The sequence below is a fragment of the Hippopotamus amphibius genome, chromosome 2, assembly GCF_030028045.1.
Source record: "Hippopotamus amphibius kiboko isolate mHipAmp2 chromosome 2, mHipAmp2.hap2, whole genome shotgun sequence".
NCBI lineage: Eukaryota > Metazoa > Chordata > Mammalia > Artiodactyla > Hippopotamidae > Hippopotamus > Hippopotamus amphibius.
In genome coordinates, this window is record NC_080187.1 from 151,189,349 (window position 1) to 151,211,483 (window position 22,135).

The window sequence follows — 22,135 nt, forward strand, 5'->3', positions numbered from 1 at the left end:
TCAACGCTCTTCCGAGCGCTAGTCCGTCATTGGAGTCTGTTATCGTCTTCCTTGTACAGACATGAGAACTGAGGCCCTGCCAGGGGAGGGGCAGCCGCTCAGGGGGGCCGTTACCCTGGGGCCCCTGCCTGTTTCCTTTGCTGTGGGGCAGTGACGGGGTGGGGGCGGGGGGGCTGTTTGACCCAAGAGTCTCCCTGAAGGGCCATAGCGGGGAGTCTCAGTCAAACCACCTAGAAACAGCCTGGCGGACCCCGGGCCAGAACCTCCTACAGTGGTGGGGCTGAGCCGATAGAGGATGCGGCGGGAAGGGAGGATGGGGGGGAGGATGGGCGGTTTGTGCCAGCCCTTTGGAGAGTTCCCAGGCACGCAGCTGCTACCCGGCTGGGGCCTGCAGGGGCCCCCGGTGGCCCGGGCAAGGGCAGGGCGGGCTGTGCGGCGACAGCCAGCCCCCTGGAGCTGTGCAAGACATCAGCCAGAGTCCCCACATCCCCAGGGAGGTCCAGAGCAGCCAGAAGTCAAGGTTTTCACATAAGACTCTTCCTGTCGGTTAATAATAGCAGCTAATTCTTCTCTTGATACAAGGGTCAAACCAAGTCCACGTGTGGGCCCCAGTGCGGCTGTGGGATGAGAGCCTGAGGCGTCTGCTCTAAAGAGACACATGAGACCAGCGGTTTCTTTCAGCTAAATTGGTCCACAAGTCAGTCATTTCACTGTGGTGTTTGCTGTTCATTTTGGCCCTCGAAACAGGGTCACTGAGTAAACAGAGACTCACCCAGCAGTAAAACAGCTCTTAGGTTCCGAAGCCACTTCCTGAGGCCGAGGCCAGGCTGCCCTGTTGCCCTGGCCCCACCCTGCCCTCCCGCCTCCCCTGGCACCCTTCCCAGCCCTGCCTTCTCCAGGGTGTCCCCCTGCAGCCTGCCCTGCCTTCTGCACCCTCCCCAGAGGCTCCTCCCCGTCCACATGGGCCTGTTCCAGAAAGTCCTGGTATCCCCCCTGAGGAATGCTTCCTGGGGAACCTCTCTGAGGGAGTGAGGCTGGCTGTCTGCACTTCCTCAGGCCCTCGCTCTAAATCCACACAAAAGCCCAGAGGCTAATCCAGTCATGAGCATCTGGCGACCACCCCCCCAGATCGTACAGAGTTTACCTCGGTCATGTTTGTAGAAAGTATTTCTTTTTTTCTTTTCTTTAAAGAAACAAACAAAAATGAGCTGGCAGGGTCGGTTCCCACGCCCATCCACCCCCCCCACCCCCGACCTTCCTCCCACAACCTGGCTGGCCCATTGAGAACACACGGTGCTTGGCAAGAGGGGCCCCCAACGTCCCCGAGACACTGTGTCTGTCCTCCACCTTCCCGGCCTTGGGTCCCCAGCTCCCTCCCCCACTCCTGGGGGCTCAGTGCCACCACCTTTCTCTCTTCTTCCTGCAGCCTCTCCATCAGCAAGTGATCCCAGTGACTCTCATTATCTAGAATTATCTAGATATCAACTGTGTGCTGAGTCCCATTCATGCAACACGACACCTCTGCCCTCCCTGTAGGTCCAGTGGAGCCTAAGGCATCCACGGCAGGGGGCTGGGCTCTCCTCCCCAAGCCTGGGCTGGAGTGGCCCCACCTCCATAAATCGCACCACCAGCCACCCACCCCGCCAGCCAGAAACCCAGGGCCTTGATTGGGCTCCCCGCCTCCCTCCATCCTCATCAGCATCAGGTCGGTTCCCAGCCCCGCCAGCCCCACCAGATATCTCCCATCCGCCCCCCTGCTCCCAGGCTAGTCCAGGCCTCCAACCTCTCAGGCCTGGACCACACTCCAGTCTTCCCACTGGTGCCCTGCCTCCCTTTGCCTGTCTCTAATCCGGTCTCACAAGCTGATGTCACTCCCTGCTTACCAGTCACTGTGGCCTAAAGGCCCTGCAAAGTGAGCTCCCCCTACCTCCCAGTCACCAGTTATTCCACATTCCCACCCCAAGCCCCTCGGCCACACCCCTCTCCCAGCTCTTCCTGAGCAGGCCCTTTGCACACACTCTTCCCTCACCCTAGAATCCTCTTCTGGCGGAAATGTGGAACATGTTTGGCAAAGGCTTCCCAATCTAACAAGGCCCCTGGACCCACGTGCACACCCTGTACTCTTTCATACCCTCTTCTCCCGTCCTTTACCACCCTTCACCAAATCTTCTGTGCTCTGGTTTATTTGCTGCCTTGTGTGTTGGCCGTGAGTTGTTACCTGATGGCAGTGGAAGCCTCTCTCACCCCCACCCCAGCCCAGAGCCCTGCATGCGGCTGCACGCTGGCTGTACAGTGGGCTCTCACAAAGCACCTGGAACGTGATGCTACGGCAGCCTGGTTTGTGCCTGTTTTCCCTTACCCAGAGAAGCCCCCGTCCAAACACTCCTTTCGTTCTGGGTCCTCTCCTGCGCCTCCAAAGCCCAGCCCCCTCCTACTCAGGTGAGAATGGCACAAGGCACCTGCCCTCCCCCTCCTTCCTTCGCCTTCCGGCTCCTTGGTCCCACCCCTCCCCCTCTGTTCTCCAGACTCCTCTTCGCCCCACTGCTTTCCACCTGCTGCTCCACCCGCCCCACTGCTCCAGCCCCAAATGTCTTCCAGTCACCTCTCCAAGTCCTGCCCATCCTTTGAGACTTAACTCCAGCCCCTTCCTCCCTGCACTTATCCACCCCCCACCCCGGAAATCCCAGCCCCTGGTGGTTTCTGAACCACCCGTTGAAGCCTTGCTGACACACCACGTCTATTTCTGCTGTGCATCTTACGATCCTGTGATAGAAATGCAGTCGTCCCCTCTTATCCATGCTTTTGCTTCCTATGGTTTCAGTTCCCCATGGTCAACCGTGGTCTGAAAATATTAAATGGAAAATTCTAGAAATAAACAATTCATAAGTCTTAAATTGCTGCGATGTTCTGAGTAGCGGGATGAAATCTCACGCCGTCCTGATCCATCCCATCCAAGATCTCCAACCGTGGACGTGGTCTGCTGCTGACATCCAGCCACGGTCACTGCCACGGCTGCAGGAGCCAGGGTCACCAAGAGCAGGTGATTCTCCTCCTGACGTGTGGTCAGAAAGCCCATAGCAGCCTAACGCTACGTCACAATGTCTGTGTCGTTCACCTCACTGCATCTCATCACATAGGCAATTTATCATCTCACATCACCACCAGAAGGGTAAGTACAGCACAGGAAGATATTTTGAGAGAGAGAGACCATTCACATAATTTTTATTACAATAGATTGTTATAATTGTTCTGTTTTATTATTAGTTATTGTTATTAATCTCTTACTGTGCCTAATTTGTAAATTAAACTTTATCATAGGTATGTATGCATAGGAAAAAACATAGAACATACAGAATTCGGTTCTATCTGGGTTTCAGGTATCTACAGGGGGGTTTTAGAAGGCATGAGGATTTCTATTTAAATGTAATATTTCACAAATATTGTACAAGTGTTATCCCAGCTGAAGCTCAGAACTGTGCAAGGCAGCGCCCCTTTCAGAGCCGGGAAAGTCACAGCTCAGAGCGGTGGGCAGCGCCCCCGCAGCCCCTCACTCAGCCTCTGCACTCTCCCTGCTGGGATCCCAATCCCCAGGGTGGCTGTTCCTGTTACCTTGCCCCAAGGCATTTCAAATAATCATTTCTGATGGACAACAATATTTCAAAAGAATGGGCGAGACCTAGCCTGATAGGGCGGGGGGACCTGGCAGATTTATGAATAAAACCTCAGAGGCTCTGCTTTCCTTTCATCTCACAAGGAGTCCACGCCCCTTGTTAATGCCTTGGGATGACTCAGCCCTGGGAGTGTGTCCTCAGGAGGGGAGAGAGGACTGTTTACTGAGGGCCTTCCTCCCACGGCTTCTCACCTGCATCCGCCTCTGAGGCTGTGCTCACCCCACGGGAACTGAGGCTTTCCCGGGTGACCTGGGTGACCTCCCTTCTGCTCTGTGTGCACTGCTGGCCCTCGGGGGTCCAGAGACAGGCCGCGGCCTGCAGCTCTGGCCATGCTCCACCTGGGCTATTGAATCACTCCTTTAGTCACCACGGGACACGGAGCACCTCCCATCCGCCTGCAGAGGACTGAGCAAGGGTGTAGTTTCTGTGGCTTTCGTTGGAGGAGGGGGGCCAGAGGACACAGGGAGCGGTTGTAGGAACAGGACTCGGGCTGAGGGATTCGGAGTCAGTGAGCCTCCTCAAAGGGGGTGTTTGAGCAGAGGCTGGACACTGTGAGGCATGATTACAGGCAAAGAGTGAGTGGCTCTTGGACCTTTTGTTCATCCTTGGAAGATTCTAGAACATTTCTGGAGACTAAGCAGTAACTTGGAATTTTGAACTGAGGATATTCTTCTTAACCAAACTTTAAAAAAATCAAGAGTTAATACTAAAGCAAAGCCTTTCTTTCCCCCAGGGAAAGAATGTTAGTCACATGCTAGCTTCTTCAATAGAAAAAAATGGATTTTTGATGACGCGAAGGGATGTGGGTTGAGCCTGGAGCTGTGTGCACGCCAGTTGCGGCCCCCGCCCAGCGTCACGAGCAGGGCCGGTGCTGGGTGCCCTGAAAAGCCCCCTCCAGAGTTGGGGGGCAGATGCAAGGCCAATTTTCCCGGAGGGGCCACAGATGCCCCGCACTTGTGTGAAGGGAGACTGAGGGCCCTCAGGGGTGGAGGCGTTTCCACGGTGCCTGTGACAGAACAGACGTGAATAAATCACAGCTGTGGTACTGCTTTCCAAGCTCCTAACCCACCTCAGCGTATGAAATCCTGCAGGGCAGATGATGGCTCCCCACGCCCACTTTTCTTTCCATCTTTATTGGAGTATAATTGCTTTACAAGAGTGTGTTACTTTCTGCTGTACAACAAAGTGAATCAGCTGTATTTATACATGTATCCGCATATCCCCTCCCTCCCACCCCTCTAAGTCATCACCGAGCATCGAGCATCTCTCCCTGTGCTCTGCAGCAGCTTCCCACTGGCTATCTATTTTCCATGTGGTAGTGTGTATCTGTCAGTGCTACTCTCTCACTTTGTCCCAGCTTCTCCTTCCCGCACTGTGTCCTCAAGTCTGTTCTCTACATCGGTGTCTCTGTTCCTGCCCTGCCACTAGTTTTCATTGGTACCATTTTTCTAGATTCCATATATATGTCTGAGCCTAGTTGTTCAAGGGGCTGGACATTGGTTTTCTGATTTCCTACACCATGTTGTTAAGAGTTTCCTGCGAAGGGCCCACTTCTTGGTTTCTTATGCAGGGGTAGGGTTGGGGGGGATTGGCAGCAACTGGTCTATGGGCCCAGTGGAGGGGGTGGGGCCTAGAGAGGGATCAGAGGGTGGGACCCAGAAAGGGGTGGAGTGGGGCCAAGGGGGCGGGGCCATGGGGTGGGGTGAGAGAATGAAGGGCGTTCCAAGGTCAGGTCTCTAGCCTCTGCAAGATTCCCCAGTCTTTCCTTGTGTTTCAGGGCCTTGAAACTTTTGAAGAGTAAAAGTCAAGTTATTTTTCAGGATGCCCCTCAATGTGGATTGGCTCAGGTTTCCTCTGATTAGATTCAGATTGTGCATTTTTGGCATTTTTTGCTCTTGTCAGTGCCCTTCATGTGGAGGCTCATGGTGAATATATTTCATTGCTGGTGACGCCCACTTTGTGTTCGGTGGTGTTCAGATTTCTCCACTGTCAGGTTACTCATTTCCCCTTTGTAATTAATGACTATGTATGGGAGATACTTTGAGCTTATGTAAGTGTTCTGTTACTCTTCAAACTTTTACCCACTACTTGTAGCTTTCATCAAAGATTCTTGATGGTGGCCAAATGGTGATTTTTCTAATTCCATCATTCCTTCTGCATTTGTTAGATGACTAATAAATGGAAGAAACAGGTTTCCCATCTCCCCTATGTATTTATTTATGTATGGATTTATACTGGTGTGGATGTGTGGGTCCTTATTTCAGCCAAAGTGTTAGCATTCTTCACTGTGATTATTTAGTTTCGTGCTCAAATCATCCCCGATAAAGCCAATGAGAGCCCCTTCAAAGAGGCTTCTGTGTTCTTCTGACAAGTTCCCATGTCAAAATTAAACATTTCCTTACTTTCTGGCATGAGATGTTCCAAGCTCATCTTGTACTCATCTCTGCCCCAGATCTGGATTCAGTCATTTGTCCGAGAAGCCCTGGCTTCTTTTAGTGGAGAATGCTATTTAGAAACAAATACGTGAGCACTAAGTATACTCACTGCTATCACAGTGTTTTTAGGCCCTTTCAGTGGACAGAACCAGGAAGTAAATATGCATACGTGTAGATGTGTGGTAAGCCTATAACTGCAGTGATCCTAGCCTCCTGAGAGCTGTGCCTTGTGTGACTGTTGTTGGTTCCAGCCTATTGACAGGGCAGCTCCCAGCTGGGAATGCCCGGGGCACTCGCCCAGGCCTGTATCACTTGCAGGGAGCCCCACAGACGTTTCCCCCACTGGGACTAATGCTGTGGCTGGACCAGCCCTTGTGGTTCTTGTTATGATTGCAAGACATACTTCAGCAGAAACCAAGGGAACTTTGAGAAACAAGATTTATTACTCATAGGCCCTGGAGGGTCTATGTCACACCCGAGGGAGGGCCACATAGCAAGGTCATGGGGAGAGAGGGTGGGCCTGGATCTCCCTTTATTAGGGTCTAAGGGTGGGGTGTCTAGAGTCGTCACCGGCTAATTTAAAGCTTGAGGTCGGGAATCAGGGGGCAGGAAGGGAGGGTCATCAATGGCTTTCAGGGGTGGGGCTGGCCCAGCTCCTTATCTGGTTGTTTTGCTAGTAACTGTGTCTTACAGCCTGTTCATTCGAGATGGGTGTCTTTTGAAATGAATGTGTAAGCCATTGGAAGCTTAACACCAGGCACCGACACTACAGTAACCCTGTCCCCTGAATGTGGGCTGGACCAAGTGACTCCTTTCTAATGAATAGGATATAGCAAAAGTGGGACTTCCCTGGTGGTTCAGTGGTTAGGATTTTGTGCTTCTGCTGCAGGGGGCGCGGGTTCCATCCTTGGTTGGGAAACTGAGATCCTGCAAGCTGCATGGTGAGGCCAAAAGAAGAAGAAAAAAAAAAAAGACTTGGCATTGAGAGGAAACGTTAAGTTGAAAGGCATATACATAAACACATTATCTTTAAAAAAAAATGGGAAAAAAAAGAATACAGCAAAAGTGATGAGGTGTTACTTCAGATGTTAGGTTATAAAGAGACGCTGGCTTCTGTCTTCTGTGTGTCTTGGGCTCCTCGCTCTGACGGGGCACCTGCCAGGCTGTGAACCGCCCTAGGAGAGCTCACACGGAAGGAACTGAGGGAGGAGCTGGGCCAACAGCCCTCGAGAGCAGGTGGTTCTCACCGACAGGAACCACAGGAGGGGGCTTGGAGATGGATGCGCCCCAGTTGCCCTCCTCCAAATGAGACCACAGCCCCCACCCATTGCTTGATTGAATCCTTGTGAGAGATGAGTCAGGAGCACCCGGCTAAGCCCCATCCAATCCCTGGTCCACGGTGACATAATAAATGTTTGTTGGTGGTGGGTTTTTTTTTTTTAAACAGTTCTAGGGTTTTAATGGTTAAACTTAAGCTGAATGAATAATTCTTTTTTAATTCAATTTCTTATTTTAAATTGAAGTATAGTTGATTTACAATGTTGTGATAGTTTCAGGTGTACGGCAAAGTGATTCAGTTATACGTATACATATATCTATTCTTTTTCAGATTCTTTTCTCGTGTAGGTTATTACAAAGTAGAGTTCCCTGTGCTATACAGTAGGTCCTTGTTGATTATCTATTTTATATATAATAAATGTTTGTTGTTTTAAGCCACTAAATTTTGGGGCAGTTTTTTATGTTAGACATAGCATAGACAACTAATACACTCTGTCACATGTACTTGGTGTGTGTGTGTGAAGGGAGGGAGGACCCCATACATACCTACATCCATTCTCGTAACTATCTATCTCCGCTTATTAAAAATCCTAGGTTAATGGTGATAATTTCAATTTCAGGCCAACGCTACAAGGATTCATTCTAACATTACCCTCTTCCCATGTGTGTAATTCCCTTCTCCAATAGGGAGAAACACAGCTCCATGACCCACAAGATATTAACTTTCAGTCCTAGAAAACACAGAAAGTTGTCTCAGAATAGCACACACACCACGTGCATAACACACAAACACACACTACACACACATCCAACACACATGTACACATATCACACCACACACGAACACATCACAGAGGTGTAACACATCACACATCACGCGTCAAGAACATACAGGGAATGATACTGGCTCCCCAGTAAGAGGGGTGGGTTTCTCCAGCCTCTCTCTGCTCCAGGAAACCATCCCTGCTGCCTGCCCCCCTCAGCACATGCTGTGTCCACCCCTAACCCTACACTTTCAGGAGATGGACCAAGCTTGCCCTGAAGTGTTTCTCTGAGAAGTCCACATGGCACCCAGCACCTCACACAAGAGACATCTTCAGCAAACAGTTACAGATGAATTGGAGTTCAGCAAATGAAAAATGACACCAGTTTATGATGAGAGCTGCAGGACGGCGGAGCATTTTTTTCTTTAAAAAATTGTTTTATTTTACTTTTTTCATTTCAGGCAAACTTTTTCCATTTTGAAATAGATGGTACATTTACATCATTCAAATTTTTAAAGGGGAAAACTTAGGTCCACACTGAAAACTGCACACAGATGTTTATGGCATCTTTATTCATAATTGCCAAAACTTAGACGTAACCAGCTTCAGAGAGTGCATGAGTAAATAAACTGTGACACATCCAGACAATGGAATATTATCCAACACTTAAAAAAAATGTTACTGCCCGTAGAAAGGCATGGAGGAAGCTTCAATGCATAAAAGCAGGTGAAAGAAGCCAATCTGAAAAGGTTTCATACTGGATTATTCTAATTATATGACATTCTGGAAAAAGTGAAACTAGTGGTTGCCAGGGGTTAGGAGGGAGGGAGGGATGAACAGCTAGAACACAGAGGCATTTTAGGGCAGTGAGAATACTTTGTACGACATTATAAAGGTGGATACAAGTCATTATAATTTGTCAAACCCACAGAATGTACAATGCAGAGTGAAGTAATGTATGCTATGGACTTCGGGTGATGAAAATGTGTCAGTGTAGGTTTGACCTTGGTAAAAAATGCACCACCCCGGTGGAAAATGTTTATAAGGAGAGAGGGGCAGGGAGCATGTGGGAATTCATTATAAACCTAAAACTGCTCTAAAAAAGTTAGGTATTCTTTTCTTTGTTTTTTTAACTGAAGTATAGTTGATTTACAATGTCATGTTAGTTTCAGATGTACAGCAAAGTGATTCTGTTATCCATATATATATGTGTGTGTGTATTTCCGGGGTGGGGTAGGGTGGGGTGGGATGGGACTGTACCACACAGCTTTCGGAATTTTAGTTCCCTGACCAGGGGTTGAACCTGGGCCCAGGGAGTGAAAGCACCGAGTCCTAACCACTGGACTAACCAGGGAATTCCCATATATTCTTTTTCAGATTCTTTTCCTTTATAGATTATGACAAGATATTGAGTATAGTTCCCTGTGCTGTACAGTAGTAGGTCCTTGTTGTTTATCTATTTTATATATAGTAGTGTGTATCTGTTAATCCCATACTCCTGATTTATCCCTGCCCCGCTTTCCCCTTTGGTAACCATAAATTTGTTTTCTATGTCTATGAGTCTGTTTCTGTTTGTATCATTTTTTTAGATTCCACATATAAGCGATATCGTATGATATTTGTCTTTCTCGGCTTGGTTTCCTTCACTTGGTATGATTTAAAAAATAGAGTCTTTAAAAAATTGAGAAGGGCACCCAGGCTATGGGCGCCTCCTTCCCACCCGGGTCCCCGGGGCCCCCAGATCTCCCTCTGGGGGATCCAGTGCCAGCCGCTCCTGGGGACCCCCTCCCAGGAGGTGGTGCCTGTTTTCCAGCAAGTGTGCTTGCATATTTACATTTCTCCCCTCCAACAGAATGATGATTCTCTAGAAATTACCCCATGACTTGCTTTTTCACTTACTATAGCTCTGTGATTGTTCCCTATTGATGGAGAGAGAACGTCTTGTTCTTTTTTTTGTAGTCTCGGAGAATTGCATTGACAACTATTCTATGATTTAGGTGACAATCCCCTACTGATAAACAGCAGGTGACTCCCAGACATTTGATATCATAAACAGTGATGCAGTAAATAACCCTGGGCGTGTGTGGTTTGCTCAGGCATATCTGTAGAATAGAATCCTAAAAATGGCAGGTCAAAAGGTGTAAGCTTTGTAATTGTAACAAGTGGTTGCCAAATTACTCTTGATGGAGAGGGTACCAATTTCCAACCCCAGCAGCGCTGTTATGTAAGTACCCATTTCTTCACAACCTTCAATAGTTTTGATTATAAAAATAACATTTGGTGAATCTGAGCAGCAGTTAGAAAAATTACTTGTAAAATGATTATGGTGTGTGGGGGCCTGGGAGTCTGGAGAAGACGGGGTTCTTGAGATCAAATCAAAGACCTAACCAGAGACTGGCCGACCTTGTCAGCTTCTCCAGTAACTCGTGTCCACACCAAGCTCCATGGGGCACTGGCTGACTGTGGGGTATCATCATTCCCCTTTTGCAAACTCTGACTAGCGTGCAAAGCCCGGTTTTTGCAGCCCTAAGGAAACCACGCATGCATACTTCTGAGCCATCTCTCTTAAAAAGAACCAGAGCTGAGCTTCTGAAAGGCTTGCATCCACCATTCGTGGAGGTGTCTATTCAGATGCTTTGGACAGACTTCCTGTTACTATTCATTTTATAAAAGTAAAAGAATGAACTCTGAGGATGGCTCAGAGATATCTGTCGAATTTCCAATTTTTTTCTCTTCCAGGGACAGAAAGCTTGGATAGAAAGAACCTTTTGCAAACGAGAATGTATCTTCATAATTCCCAGCACTAAAGACCCTAACAGGTAAATTGGAAGCCATAATTAAGACATTATTGAAACTTGTCCACCAGTTGCCAGCAACTATTCTGGTGTTTGGGGGAGGGGGAGGAGGCGTCAAGGACCCCCAGAACCTATGCCCCACGTGAGTCATTAACCAGGGAGTCACCTGGGCTATAAGCTCCTCTGTCAAGATGCAGACATCCTCGGGGGAGAGATGCTGGCCTCCACTCACTCTGATGTCAGTTTTCGCAAACAGATGGGCCCACACTTTCCTCTTAGTCTTAGTGAGATCAAGGAGCTAGGGCTTTAGACAGATTTCCAGGCTATCTTCTGGACTCTTCATTAGAGTTTCCTAATGTTATAACACCCTGGGAAGAGAAGGGCAAACTAAACCTAAAGGAAGGAGAAGGGAGGAAATAAAAGAGAACACAAATGGAAGTTAATGAAATAGAAAATCTTAAAATGATAGAGAAAAATCAATGAAATCAAAAGAACCAGCTTGGAAAAGATCCACAAGTTGACAAACTTTTAGCTAGATTGATAAAGAAAGAGAGAGAGAGAGAAGACTTAAAATACTAGGATCAGGGACTTCAATGGTGATCCAGTGGTAAAGAATGCACCTTCCAATCCAGGGGACTCAGGTTCAGTCCCTGGTTGGGGAACTAAGATCCCACATTCTGTGGGGCAGCTAAGCCAGTGCGTCCCAACTACTGAGGTCACGCACCTCAACTAGAGAGCCTGTGTGCTGCAACTACAGAGCCCACATGCTCTGAAGGCCGCACACTGCAACTAGAGAAGAGAAAACCCACACGCCACAACTAGAGAGACGCCCGTGCACCACAACTAATAGCCCGCATACCTCAACAAATATCCCACATGCCACAACTAAAACCTGATGCAGCCAAAAATAAATACATAAATAAAATAAATCAATCTTAAAAAATACTAGAATTAAAAATGAAGAGACATTACTACCAATCTTACAGAAATAGAAATGAGTATAAAGGAATACTATGATTAGTACACCAATGATAATAAACTAGATAACAGATGAAATTGGACAAATTCCTAGAAAGACACAATCTGAATAGACCTATAAGAAATGAAGAGGCAGAATTAGTCATCAAAAATTACCTACATAGAAGAGCTTAGGTCCAGAGGGCTTCACTGCTGAATTTTACCAAATATTTAAAGAAGAATTGATACCAATCCTTCACAAGCTCTTTCAAAACATAGGTGATGAGAGAACACTTCCCAACTCATTTTATGAGGCCAGTACTATCTTTTTTTTTTTTTTTTTTGGCACATGGGCTTAGTTGCTCCGTGGCATGTGGGATCTTCCTGGAGCAGGGATCGAACCCATGTCCTCTGCATTGGCAGGCGGATTCTTAACCACTGCACCACCTAGGAAGCCCCTGAGGCCAGTACTATCTTGATACTAAAACCAAAGACAGCACAAGAAAGGAAAACTATGGATTAATAGTTCTTGTGAATATGGATACAGAAATTCTGAACAAATGCTATCAAACCAAATCTAGCAACATGTAAAAAGAATTACACACCATAACCAACTGGAATTTATTCCAGGATTGCAAGGCTGTTTTCACATCAGAAAATCAATTAATGCAATACATCACATTCATAGAATAAAAAACAAAATCACGTGATCATCTCAACTGACACCACAAAAGCGTTTGACAAAATCCAACACCCTTTTATGATTAAAAAAAACGTACACACAAAACTAGGACTAGAAGATAACTTCCTCAACCTAATAAAGGGCTTCTATGAAAAATTCACAGCTAACATCATACTTAAAGGTGAAAGATTGGATGCTTGCCCCTGACATCAGAGACAAGACAAGGATGTTCATTCTTACCACTTCTATTAAAATTTTACTAGAGGTTCTAACCAAGACAATTAGGTAAGAGAAAGAAATAAAAGGCACCCTATTGGAAAGGAAGAAGTAAAACTATCTTTATTGGCAGATGACATAACCTTGTATATAGAAAATCCCAAGGAATCACTAAAAACCTATTATAACAATTCCAGCAAGTTTGCAGCATACAAAATCAATATCCAAAAATCATATGTATTTCTATATGCTTGCAATGAACAATATGAAAATTAAGCTAGTAAAAAATTCCATATATAATAGCATCCAAAAGAATTAGATACTTAGGGATAAACTTAACAAAATAATTACAAACTTATATCTGAGGGATTCCCCTGGAGGTCCAGTGGTTAGGACTTGGAGCTTTCACTGCCATGGCTCTGGGTTCAATCCCTGGTCAGAGAACTAAGATCCCACACACTGCGTGGTATGGCCAAAAAAACAAATATATCTGAAAAGTATAAAACGTTGTTAAAAGAAATTAATGAAGATCTAAATAATTGGGAAAACAGTTATTGGAAGACTTAATATTGTTAAGATGGCAATGTTCCCAAAATGACCTACAGATTCAATGCAATCCCTATCAGAATTCTAGCTGACTTCTTTATAGAAATTGACAAGCTGATGGATGTGGAATTGCAAGGGACCCAGAATAGCCAAGATAATCTTATAAAAAAAGAACAAAGTAGGAGGACTCACTTTACCTGATTTCAAAACTTCCTACAGACCTACACTAATCAAAGTAGTATGGTACTGGAATAAGTCTAGACATACAAACCAATGGAATAGATTTGAGAGTCCAGAAAGAAACCCATTCATCTATGACCAATTGACTTTTCAGCAACATTGCCTAAACCAATGGGGGAAAGATTAGTCTCTCCATCAAATGGTGCTGAAACACCTGGATATCAAGGTGCAAAGAACTGAATTTAAATCCCTACCTGATTCCATATATAAAAATTAACTCAAAATCTATCAAATGTCAGATGTAACGGCTGAAACTATAAAACTCTTAGACAAAAACATAGGAGTAAATCTTCATGACCTTGGATTTGGCAAATGACATTTTGAAATGACACCAAAAGTATGAGTAGCAAAACAAATATACCGCCAACGTTACTTGTGTAGAGAAATGTTTTACTAAAGCAACGGAAGAATTCAACAATCCTTGCAGGTCAACTCTGTATCGGGGAAGGGGGGGGGCACTTGATTGTCATTTGTCACAGAATGTTCAGTGATTTATGGCCATAGTCATGTTGTCAAGGCACCAAAATGAGTAAGAATGTGTTCAATACAGAAGGGCAACCATCCAATGTGTTTAGAATAATCTGGTATGGAGATAGCTATGCATTGATTATCTGGAAAAGGATATCAAAGGGGCATTTCTGTCCCCAGTAAAGCTAGATAAGGAAGGTGTTAGCCTGCTCCTGTTCAGGTTAACCCATCTTAAGGACGGAAATGTTATAGAAACACAGAGCTTTGCCTTTGTTTTAAGGTGTTGCTGTGGCCAGCTCATCAACCAGCATATCCCCCCTCTGCCAAGTGTAACAGCCAGCAAAAATGGAGAGGAGAACAAGCAGGTGGAGATTCAGTCTGAAAAATGGTCTGTCGGCAAACACACCCAGAGCTACCCAACAGATTCCTATGGGATTCTCGAATTCCAAGGTGGCGGATACTCCAATAAAGCCATGGTAAGAGAGGCCTCGGGAAGGGATGCCACTGAGCCACAGCCTCCATTAGAGGCCCAGCCTTCCAACCTCCCAGACTTCAAACACGTGGGTCTTCTTTCAGGGGTGTGGCTCAAACGTCCTAGAGTTTTCATTGCAAAGACAAGAAGTATACATGCGCACTTGACCTTTTTGCCATGAGATTTGGAAACTGGGCACTATGATAAAAGAACACATGGTATCCTTTAAATCCATACCAAGACTGTGAATCCACACACCACAGTCCAGCCCCACTCTACAAAGATACCGCTCCATCTCCAGCGATGAGATGAGTTACGTTGTTTTTTAGGGTTGTTTGGGGCTTCTTTTTGTTTTTCTCACCTTGGACATTTACCCCCCTTTACATGGGTTAGGAGTGTCTGGAAATATTTCCCTCTGAAGTCCACACACAGCTTCCCTGGGCTTGCATTCAGCTGGCCCAAGAAGACAGAGGCCTTTCACATTTGCATGTAAACAGGGAGTGCTCTCTGCCTTTCTGACCAGCCTGCCAGAGAGACGAGGCGTCAGTACTGTGATCCCTTTCAGCTCATTCTGAATAATGCTCCCACGTGCCCAGTCAGACCATTTTTGCAAGTTCATTCTGTTTCACCGGCCCAACATCTTTGTTCAAATAAAATTCAGTTGTGTTCCAAATACCACAACATAGGGTCTTCCGGAAGGGCACCCTGACTGATGGCCTGGACACAAAGAGGCAGTTTACAGGGGTCAAGGCATCTGAACATTAACCTCTTCTTCGCCTTGAGGGGAAGGTCCAGCCCCGAGGTTGGCTTGTGATCCCAATTCCCAGCATCCACTTCCTCCACAACGTCCTGTCCAGCCTCTGGAGCCACGTTCTAGCTGAGCCAGCTATGGAAATTTTTCTTAATTAAAAAAAAAATGTTACTGGAGTATAGTTGATTTACAATGTTGTGTTAGTTTCCGCTGTACAGCGAAGTGAATCAGTTATAGATAGACATATACCCACTCTTCTTTAGATTCTTTTTCCATACAGGTCATTACGGAGTATTGAGTAGAGTTCCCTGTACTGCACAGTAGGTCCTTATTGTTGATAGTTATCTATTTTATATACAGTAGTGTGTGTATGTCAATCTCAATCTTCCAACTTATCCCTCCCCTGCCTCTACCCCGCTGGTAACCATAAGTTTGTTTTCTATATCTGTGACTATTTCTGTTTTGTAAGTAAGTTCATTTGTACCATTTTTTCCCATTTATCTCTGCCCTCTCTAATTTCCTTCATCAATTTTTTTTTACATCTTTATTGGATTATAATTGCTTTAGAATGTTGTGTTAGTTTCTGCTGTACAACAAAGTGAATCAGCTATACACATACGCATATCCCCTCCGTACTGAGCCTCCCTCCCACCCTCCCCATCCCACCCCTCTAGGTGGTCACAAAGCACAGAGCTTCTCTCCCTGTGCTATGCAGCAGCTTCCCACTAGCTCTCTATTTTACACAAGTATAAATTTTTTTTTTAAGATTCCACATATAAGTGATGTCATGATATTTGTCTTTGTCTGACTTACTTTACTCAGTATGACAATCTCTAGGTCCATTCATATTGCTGCAAGTGGCATTATTTCATTCTTTTTTATTGCTAATATTCCAGTGTGTGTGTGTGTGTGTGTGTGTGTGTGTGTGTGTATCTCACATCTTCTTTATCCATTTGTCTGTTCATAGCAGACAAGTTGTTTCCATGTCTTGGCTTTTGTAAATAGTGCTGCAATGAACATTGGGATGCATGTATCTTTCCAGCTTTGGAACTGATGCCTTCAAGATTAAGGTTGCCATTCGATAAGTGAACACGTATTTATTTTATTTGGGGACATGTTTGACTTTTTTTTTTTTTTTTTTTGGGGGGGGTACACCAGGTTCAATCAACTGTTTTTATACACATATCCCCATATTCCCTCCCTTCCTTGACGCCCCCCCCTCGAGTCCCCCCCACCCTTCCTGCCCCAGTCCTCTAAGGCATCTTCCATCCTTGAGTTGGACTCCCTTTGTTATACAACAACTTCCCACTGACTATTTTACAGTTGGTAGTATATATATGTCTGTGCTACTCTCTCGCTTCTTCTCAGTTTCCCCTTCACCCCCTGCCCCCTCCCATACCTCGAGTTCTCCAGTCCATTCTCTGTATCTGCTTCCTTGTTCTTGTCATGTTTGACTTTTGATTGCATCTATGTATATGTAGATAATTCTGACCATGATTTACCTGTGGATTGGGATATAGCCCAACAATGACATTGTTAAGAAGCTTCACCTAAAAGTACATAAATTCATGAGTTGCTCTAAAATTTTTGTAAACCTGGTGGGCATATTTCCTAGAAGTTTCAAAAGAGCAAAAAGTATCCAGAGATAAAATTAATTAGGAATAATTTCTGTGTTCCCAAGAATGCTAGATGCATTGACGAAGTATTTCAAATTTTGTTTAGAACTGTGAAAGGTCTTTGCTTTCAAATTTTAAAATGTGTTTCCTTTAAACTCCGGTTTAATTTTCTACGTTTGTTTCTACAAATTTCCTACAAATTTGCTAATTTACAGGCATTTGCACACATGTGCACGTGTGTGATTGCACATAGTTTTTAATGTACTTAATTAAAATAAATCTTTGCTAATATTAATACAGTTCATTATTGGAAAATTTCAGGATTCCTTTCACACTCAGTATTAACTATTGTCATCATAGAAGTTCTGATACTATCAAAATTAGCTGGGGAATCTGACAAAATTAATCATCCTAAGGCAATGAAAAAAAAAAAGATTAGGTTTGCCAAGTAAAATACAAGACCCCCAGTTATATTTGAATTTCAGATAAACAATGGAAAAATTTTTTAGTGTAAGTATGTCCCAAATATTGCAGAAAGGATGCTTATACTAAAACATTTTTCATTGTTCATATAAAACTCAAGTTTAGCTGGGCATTCTGTATTTTTATTTGCTAAGTCTGGCAACCCTCCAGAGTTCCCTTCCATCATTTGGCCACGGACTCACACAGAGAGCCCCAGAACCCCGTGGGAGAGAAAGCCAGGCAGCTGTTGCTTGGACAGGAGCAGCAGCTCTGTTCCCCTTGGCATGAGAGTCAAAACCAAGAACGTGTGCTGAGGGCCACACCCTCTTTTGCAGTATATCAGGGTCTCCTATGACACCAAGCCAGATTCACTGCTTCATCTCATGGTGAGAGACTGGCAGCTGGAACTCCCCAAGCTCCTCATATCCGTGCATGGAGGCCTCCAGAACTTTGAGATGCAGCCCAAGCTGAAGCAGGTCTTCGGGAAAGGTCTGATCAAGGCTGCTGTGACCACGGGGGCCTGGATCTTCACTGGGGGCGTCAGCACTGGTAAGTGCAGGCCCTCTCCCTTGCTGTAAATGTACAAACCCAGAGCTCAGCGTGGTTCCCAAAGAGCTTTTGGATAATTAAGATCAAAAATCAAAAGATACTGCATCCTGATAATATTTATGACAGAAGTGAAATCTTGATACGGTAGCTCGTTTTTTATTTTGGATGATCATGATAAAGGTTAACATTTCTGGCACCTATTATGTCCCATTCCTTGAAGTGAGCCCTGTACAAGCTTCATCTTCACTGATGCTCCTGACATTCCGTTCCCCATCACATGGGGAAGGACACTGAAGCCCAGAGAGGCTGAGGAACACGCCAAGGCGTCTGACTCAACTTTTAGCTGAATGCAGTCAAGTCCTGTCAAAGAGGGCCCTGGTACTTCCATCCTTAGGTCTTGGAAGCTTGTAAAGACAATTCCTGCACAGGTGCTTTGGTTTTGGTTTTGGTTTTCCCTTTTCTAGGAGCTAATGCAGGATGACTAGCTATTATGATCTCAGACTTTTCGTGACTCAACCCTGTTCTGTAGGAAACAGGGTGGCTCAGAGCAAGAGTCCCTGAAGTTCATGAATAGTGATTTGATGGGAGGTAAAGGGCCTACAAATATGACTTATGGCCTCTCACAGGTGTCATCAGCCACGTGGGGGATGCCTTGAAAGACCACTCCTCCAAGTCCAGAGGCCGGGTTTGTGCTATAGGAATTGCTCCCTGGGGCATCGTGGAGAATAAGGAAGACCTGATTGGAAGGGATGTAAGTATTTTCTCCCCAGAAATGGGCAATTTTCAAAAATCAAAGTCTTTATTTTGATGTCATTGTAGGTTTCACCTGCAGCTGTAGGAAATAATAAAGAGAGGTCCCAAATAACCTTCACCCTTTCCCCAAAAGTAACACCTTGCAAAATTGTGATACGAGATTGCAACCAGGACATTGACATCAATCTAGTCAAGATGCAGAGCATTTCCATCACCACTAGGAGCCCTTGTGTTGCCCTTTTTAATTATTTGTTTGTTTGTTTATTGAAGTATAGTTGCTTTATAATGTGTTAATTTCTGCTGTACAGCAGTGATTCAGTTGTGTGTGCGTATATATATATACACATACACTCTTTTTTAAATATTCTTTTCCATTATGTTATATCATAGGATATTGAGTATAGTTCCCTTGCTATACAGTAGCACCTTGTTATTTCATGCTGCCCTTTAATAACCATACCTAATTTCCTCCTGCCTCTACTCTCTCCTTAACCCCAGGCAACAACTCATCTGCCCTCCTTCCTACAGTTGTATCATTTCAAGGATGTCATATAAATGGGATCATACAGTATGTAAGGATTGGCTTTTTACTCCATTTCATTCTCTGGAGCTCTGTCCAGATGGATGTGTGTATCTATAGTTTACTCCTTTTTATTGTTGAGTGGGGTCCCACCATATAGATATACCATTTATCTGCTGAAGGATATCTGGGTTGTTTCCAGCTTGGCTACTACAAATAAAGCTGCCATAAACATTTGTGCACAGGATTTTGTATTAATGTAAGTTTTCATTTCTCTGTGATAAATGCCTGGGAGTACACTAAGTCATCATGATCTAAAATGTTGGGTTGTCATGACCTAAAATATTTTTTTCTAATTTAATAGAAAAATTGCAAAAAAAAAAATCCATCAGTAGAGAGGCTAGGGAAGTGAGAGTAGGTTGAAGTGCACAGTTAGATGAAGCCATCCCTCCACGTTCATGTATTCTTGCTTCCCCTGTTAGTCTTACTGTCCAAGTCCTGCAGCTCTGACTTGTGCTGTGCGTTTCTTCAGGTGACACGGGTGTACCAGACCATGTCCAATCCCCTGAGTAAGCTCTCTGTGCTCAACAACTCGCACACGCACTTCATCCTGGCGGACAATGGCACCCTGGGCAAGTACGGTGCCGAGGTGATGCTGAGAAGGCAGCTAGAGAAGCACATCTCCCTGCAGAAGATCAATACAAGTAAGTTCTGGCCACGGCCACAGACACTGGGCCGCTACTGCCCTGAAAACCAGGCTAGACAGGAGACTGTCCAAGGGTATTTAGAGCTTGAATCTTCTTAGACCATCAGGAGATGACTTTAGCAAGACCCTTTCCCTTAGCCACCTACTAAATCACACTCACTAAGCTGTGCTGTGTTGCTTTGCCCCAAGTTCACAAGGAGAGTGGACTCAAGAAACAGCACTGCAGCTGTTTTCACAGTGATGGCATCGCCCACCATGTCATCAGTGATTCTCATTCCTTGTAATGACTGTAGTTACTTTTTAAAAATTTTTATTGGAGTGTAGTTGATTTATAATGCTGTGTTAATTTCTTCTGTACAGCCAAGTGACTCGGTTATACATATACATGTATTCTTTTTCATATTCTTTTCCATTATGGTTTATCACAGGATATTGAATATAGTTCCCTGTGCTATACAGTAGGGCCTTGTTGTTTACTCATTGTATGTATAATAGTTTGCCTCTGCTAATCCCAAACTTTTAAAATGTCTGAACAGGAAACACATTTGTCACTCAAAGACTTGTATGATTACTTCTATCCACTACGTGCTCTGTGATCATGGAATGAAATATCTCAGCAGCTCTGGGCTCTCACCAGAGATGGGCCAGGTGGAGAAGCCTCTGGAGAGGCTGGTCCAGGGGGCACACCCTGCAGGGGAGATGCTGCTGTCAGGAGGATGCTGAGGTCAAGCTGGAGAGAAAGGAATGGACCTCAGTTGGATGAAACGATCATAACAACTGGTTAGAATTAAAATAACTGGTGTCATCTCTTGGGGCACGTTCATACCCCAGTGATTTTCATTGTCAAACAATTGCCGAACGATCTTAAAGAGTGTTTTGTTGCAACCATTACTGGTAAGATTGCGAAAGACAGTCTAGGCCTGGGCAATGGTCGTTATAAAGCCTAACTGAAGGGTCTGTGAGGCTGCCACATGGTTAGAATGACAGCCTGCTACGAGAAGGGGTGGATTTCCGAGGATCAGCTCCCTGGCTGATGGCGCTCACATTTTTGCTGTCCTGGCCGTGTGCACGTTCACGGCGCCCAGGCTCTCCTGGCTGTGTGACCTGTGGGCTTCCCTTTGTCATCCTTTGCTCAGCGTTCTGAGTGGGGCAGGGGCAGCAAAGGGGTGCTCAGTCGTCACCTCCCACAGCACGGGGTCCAGGGGTCCGGCCTAGACCACCGAGAACCGGCTCTCCTCTGTTTCTGGAAAAGAAGGTGCTGTGGCCACTGGAGTCCTGAAGACGTCGAGTGTCCAGCCTTGCTGGGGCTTGAAATCTCAAGAACAGGGTCCACATCATCAAGAACAGGGTCCACATCATCACGAACAGGGTCCACATCATCACAAACAGGGTCCACATCATCACGAACAGGGTCCACATCATCACGAACAGGGTCCACATCATCACGAACACGGTCCACACCATTTCTCCCGCATCTCTTGGCCAGGGTCTGCCTGGCACAAAGCAGACCCTCAACACGTAGCTGCTAAAATGAACCTAACTGAGATTACTCTGGTAGGAGAGGGCAAGGTTGTTGAAAATATTTAAGAGCTCCTGACTGGAGAAACACATCATGGAAGCAAACCAGAAACTCTGAACTCCCCCTCCGGACATTCTTAGACCTTCTCCCAACTGTGCTAGCAGATTTTATCCTCAGGCCTTCAGAACTGTGAGACCAAGGACATGTCTCCTATTCGCTCTCTGTTAGTGTTGATCAGATAACTCCCATCACAACTAATGGACAGCTGGTAAAACATGCTCAGAATATAGTCTGTCGTGGCCAGGTTGGGGTAAAATTGTGACGCAGGCAAATTTGTCTTGATGCTGAAATACTGGCTCTCTGTACACCAATACTGAAATGAGATACAGAGACACAGTTCTGGAGGAGAATTGAAAGAGCAGCTTTGTTCTTTGCCAGGCAAAGAGGGAACAGAGCAGGCTAGTGCCTCAAGAACGATGCCCCCTTCCCTGGGGAGTAAGGAAGGGTTCTTATAGCCCAGGGCTCGTGGTCTAGGATAAGTGATAAGGTTCAAAGTAATGAAGGTCTTGCACTTCTTTTCTTCTGCAAATTTTCGGCCAAAGCTGGCGTCAGGTGGTTCAGCATCCGGGTCTGGTGTCCCTGAAGTTATTGGTCCTTGATCTTCTTTCTGAAATGAAGAGTTCCTACAGGGGAGTATGGGGGAAGAAGAATGCCAGGTGCAGAGTCTAATTCATA

At 45.6% G+C, this 22,135-nt stretch overlaps 1 protein-coding gene across 1 annotated transcript in view; it reads left to right on the plus strand.

The window, feature by feature from the left end:
• The first annotated feature begins 14,394 nt into the window (after positions 1 to 14,394).
• TRPM1 (transient receptor potential cation channel subfamily M member 1) overlaps positions 14,395 to 22,135 on the plus strand; it is a 65,522-nt gene continuing 57,781 nt past the window's right edge. The window contains exons 1-4 of the mRNA XM_057721487.1: positions 14,395 to 14,528; positions 17,689 to 17,902; positions 18,529 to 18,653; positions 19,708 to 19,879. Coding sequence (XP_057577470.1) covers positions 14,526 to 14,528; positions 17,689 to 17,902; positions 18,529 to 18,653; positions 19,708 to 19,879 — 514 coding nt within the window. The 5' untranslated portion in view covers positions 14,395 to 14,525. The remainder of the gene's footprint in view (positions 14,529 to 17,688; positions 17,903 to 18,528; positions 18,654 to 19,707; positions 19,880 to 22,135) is intronic.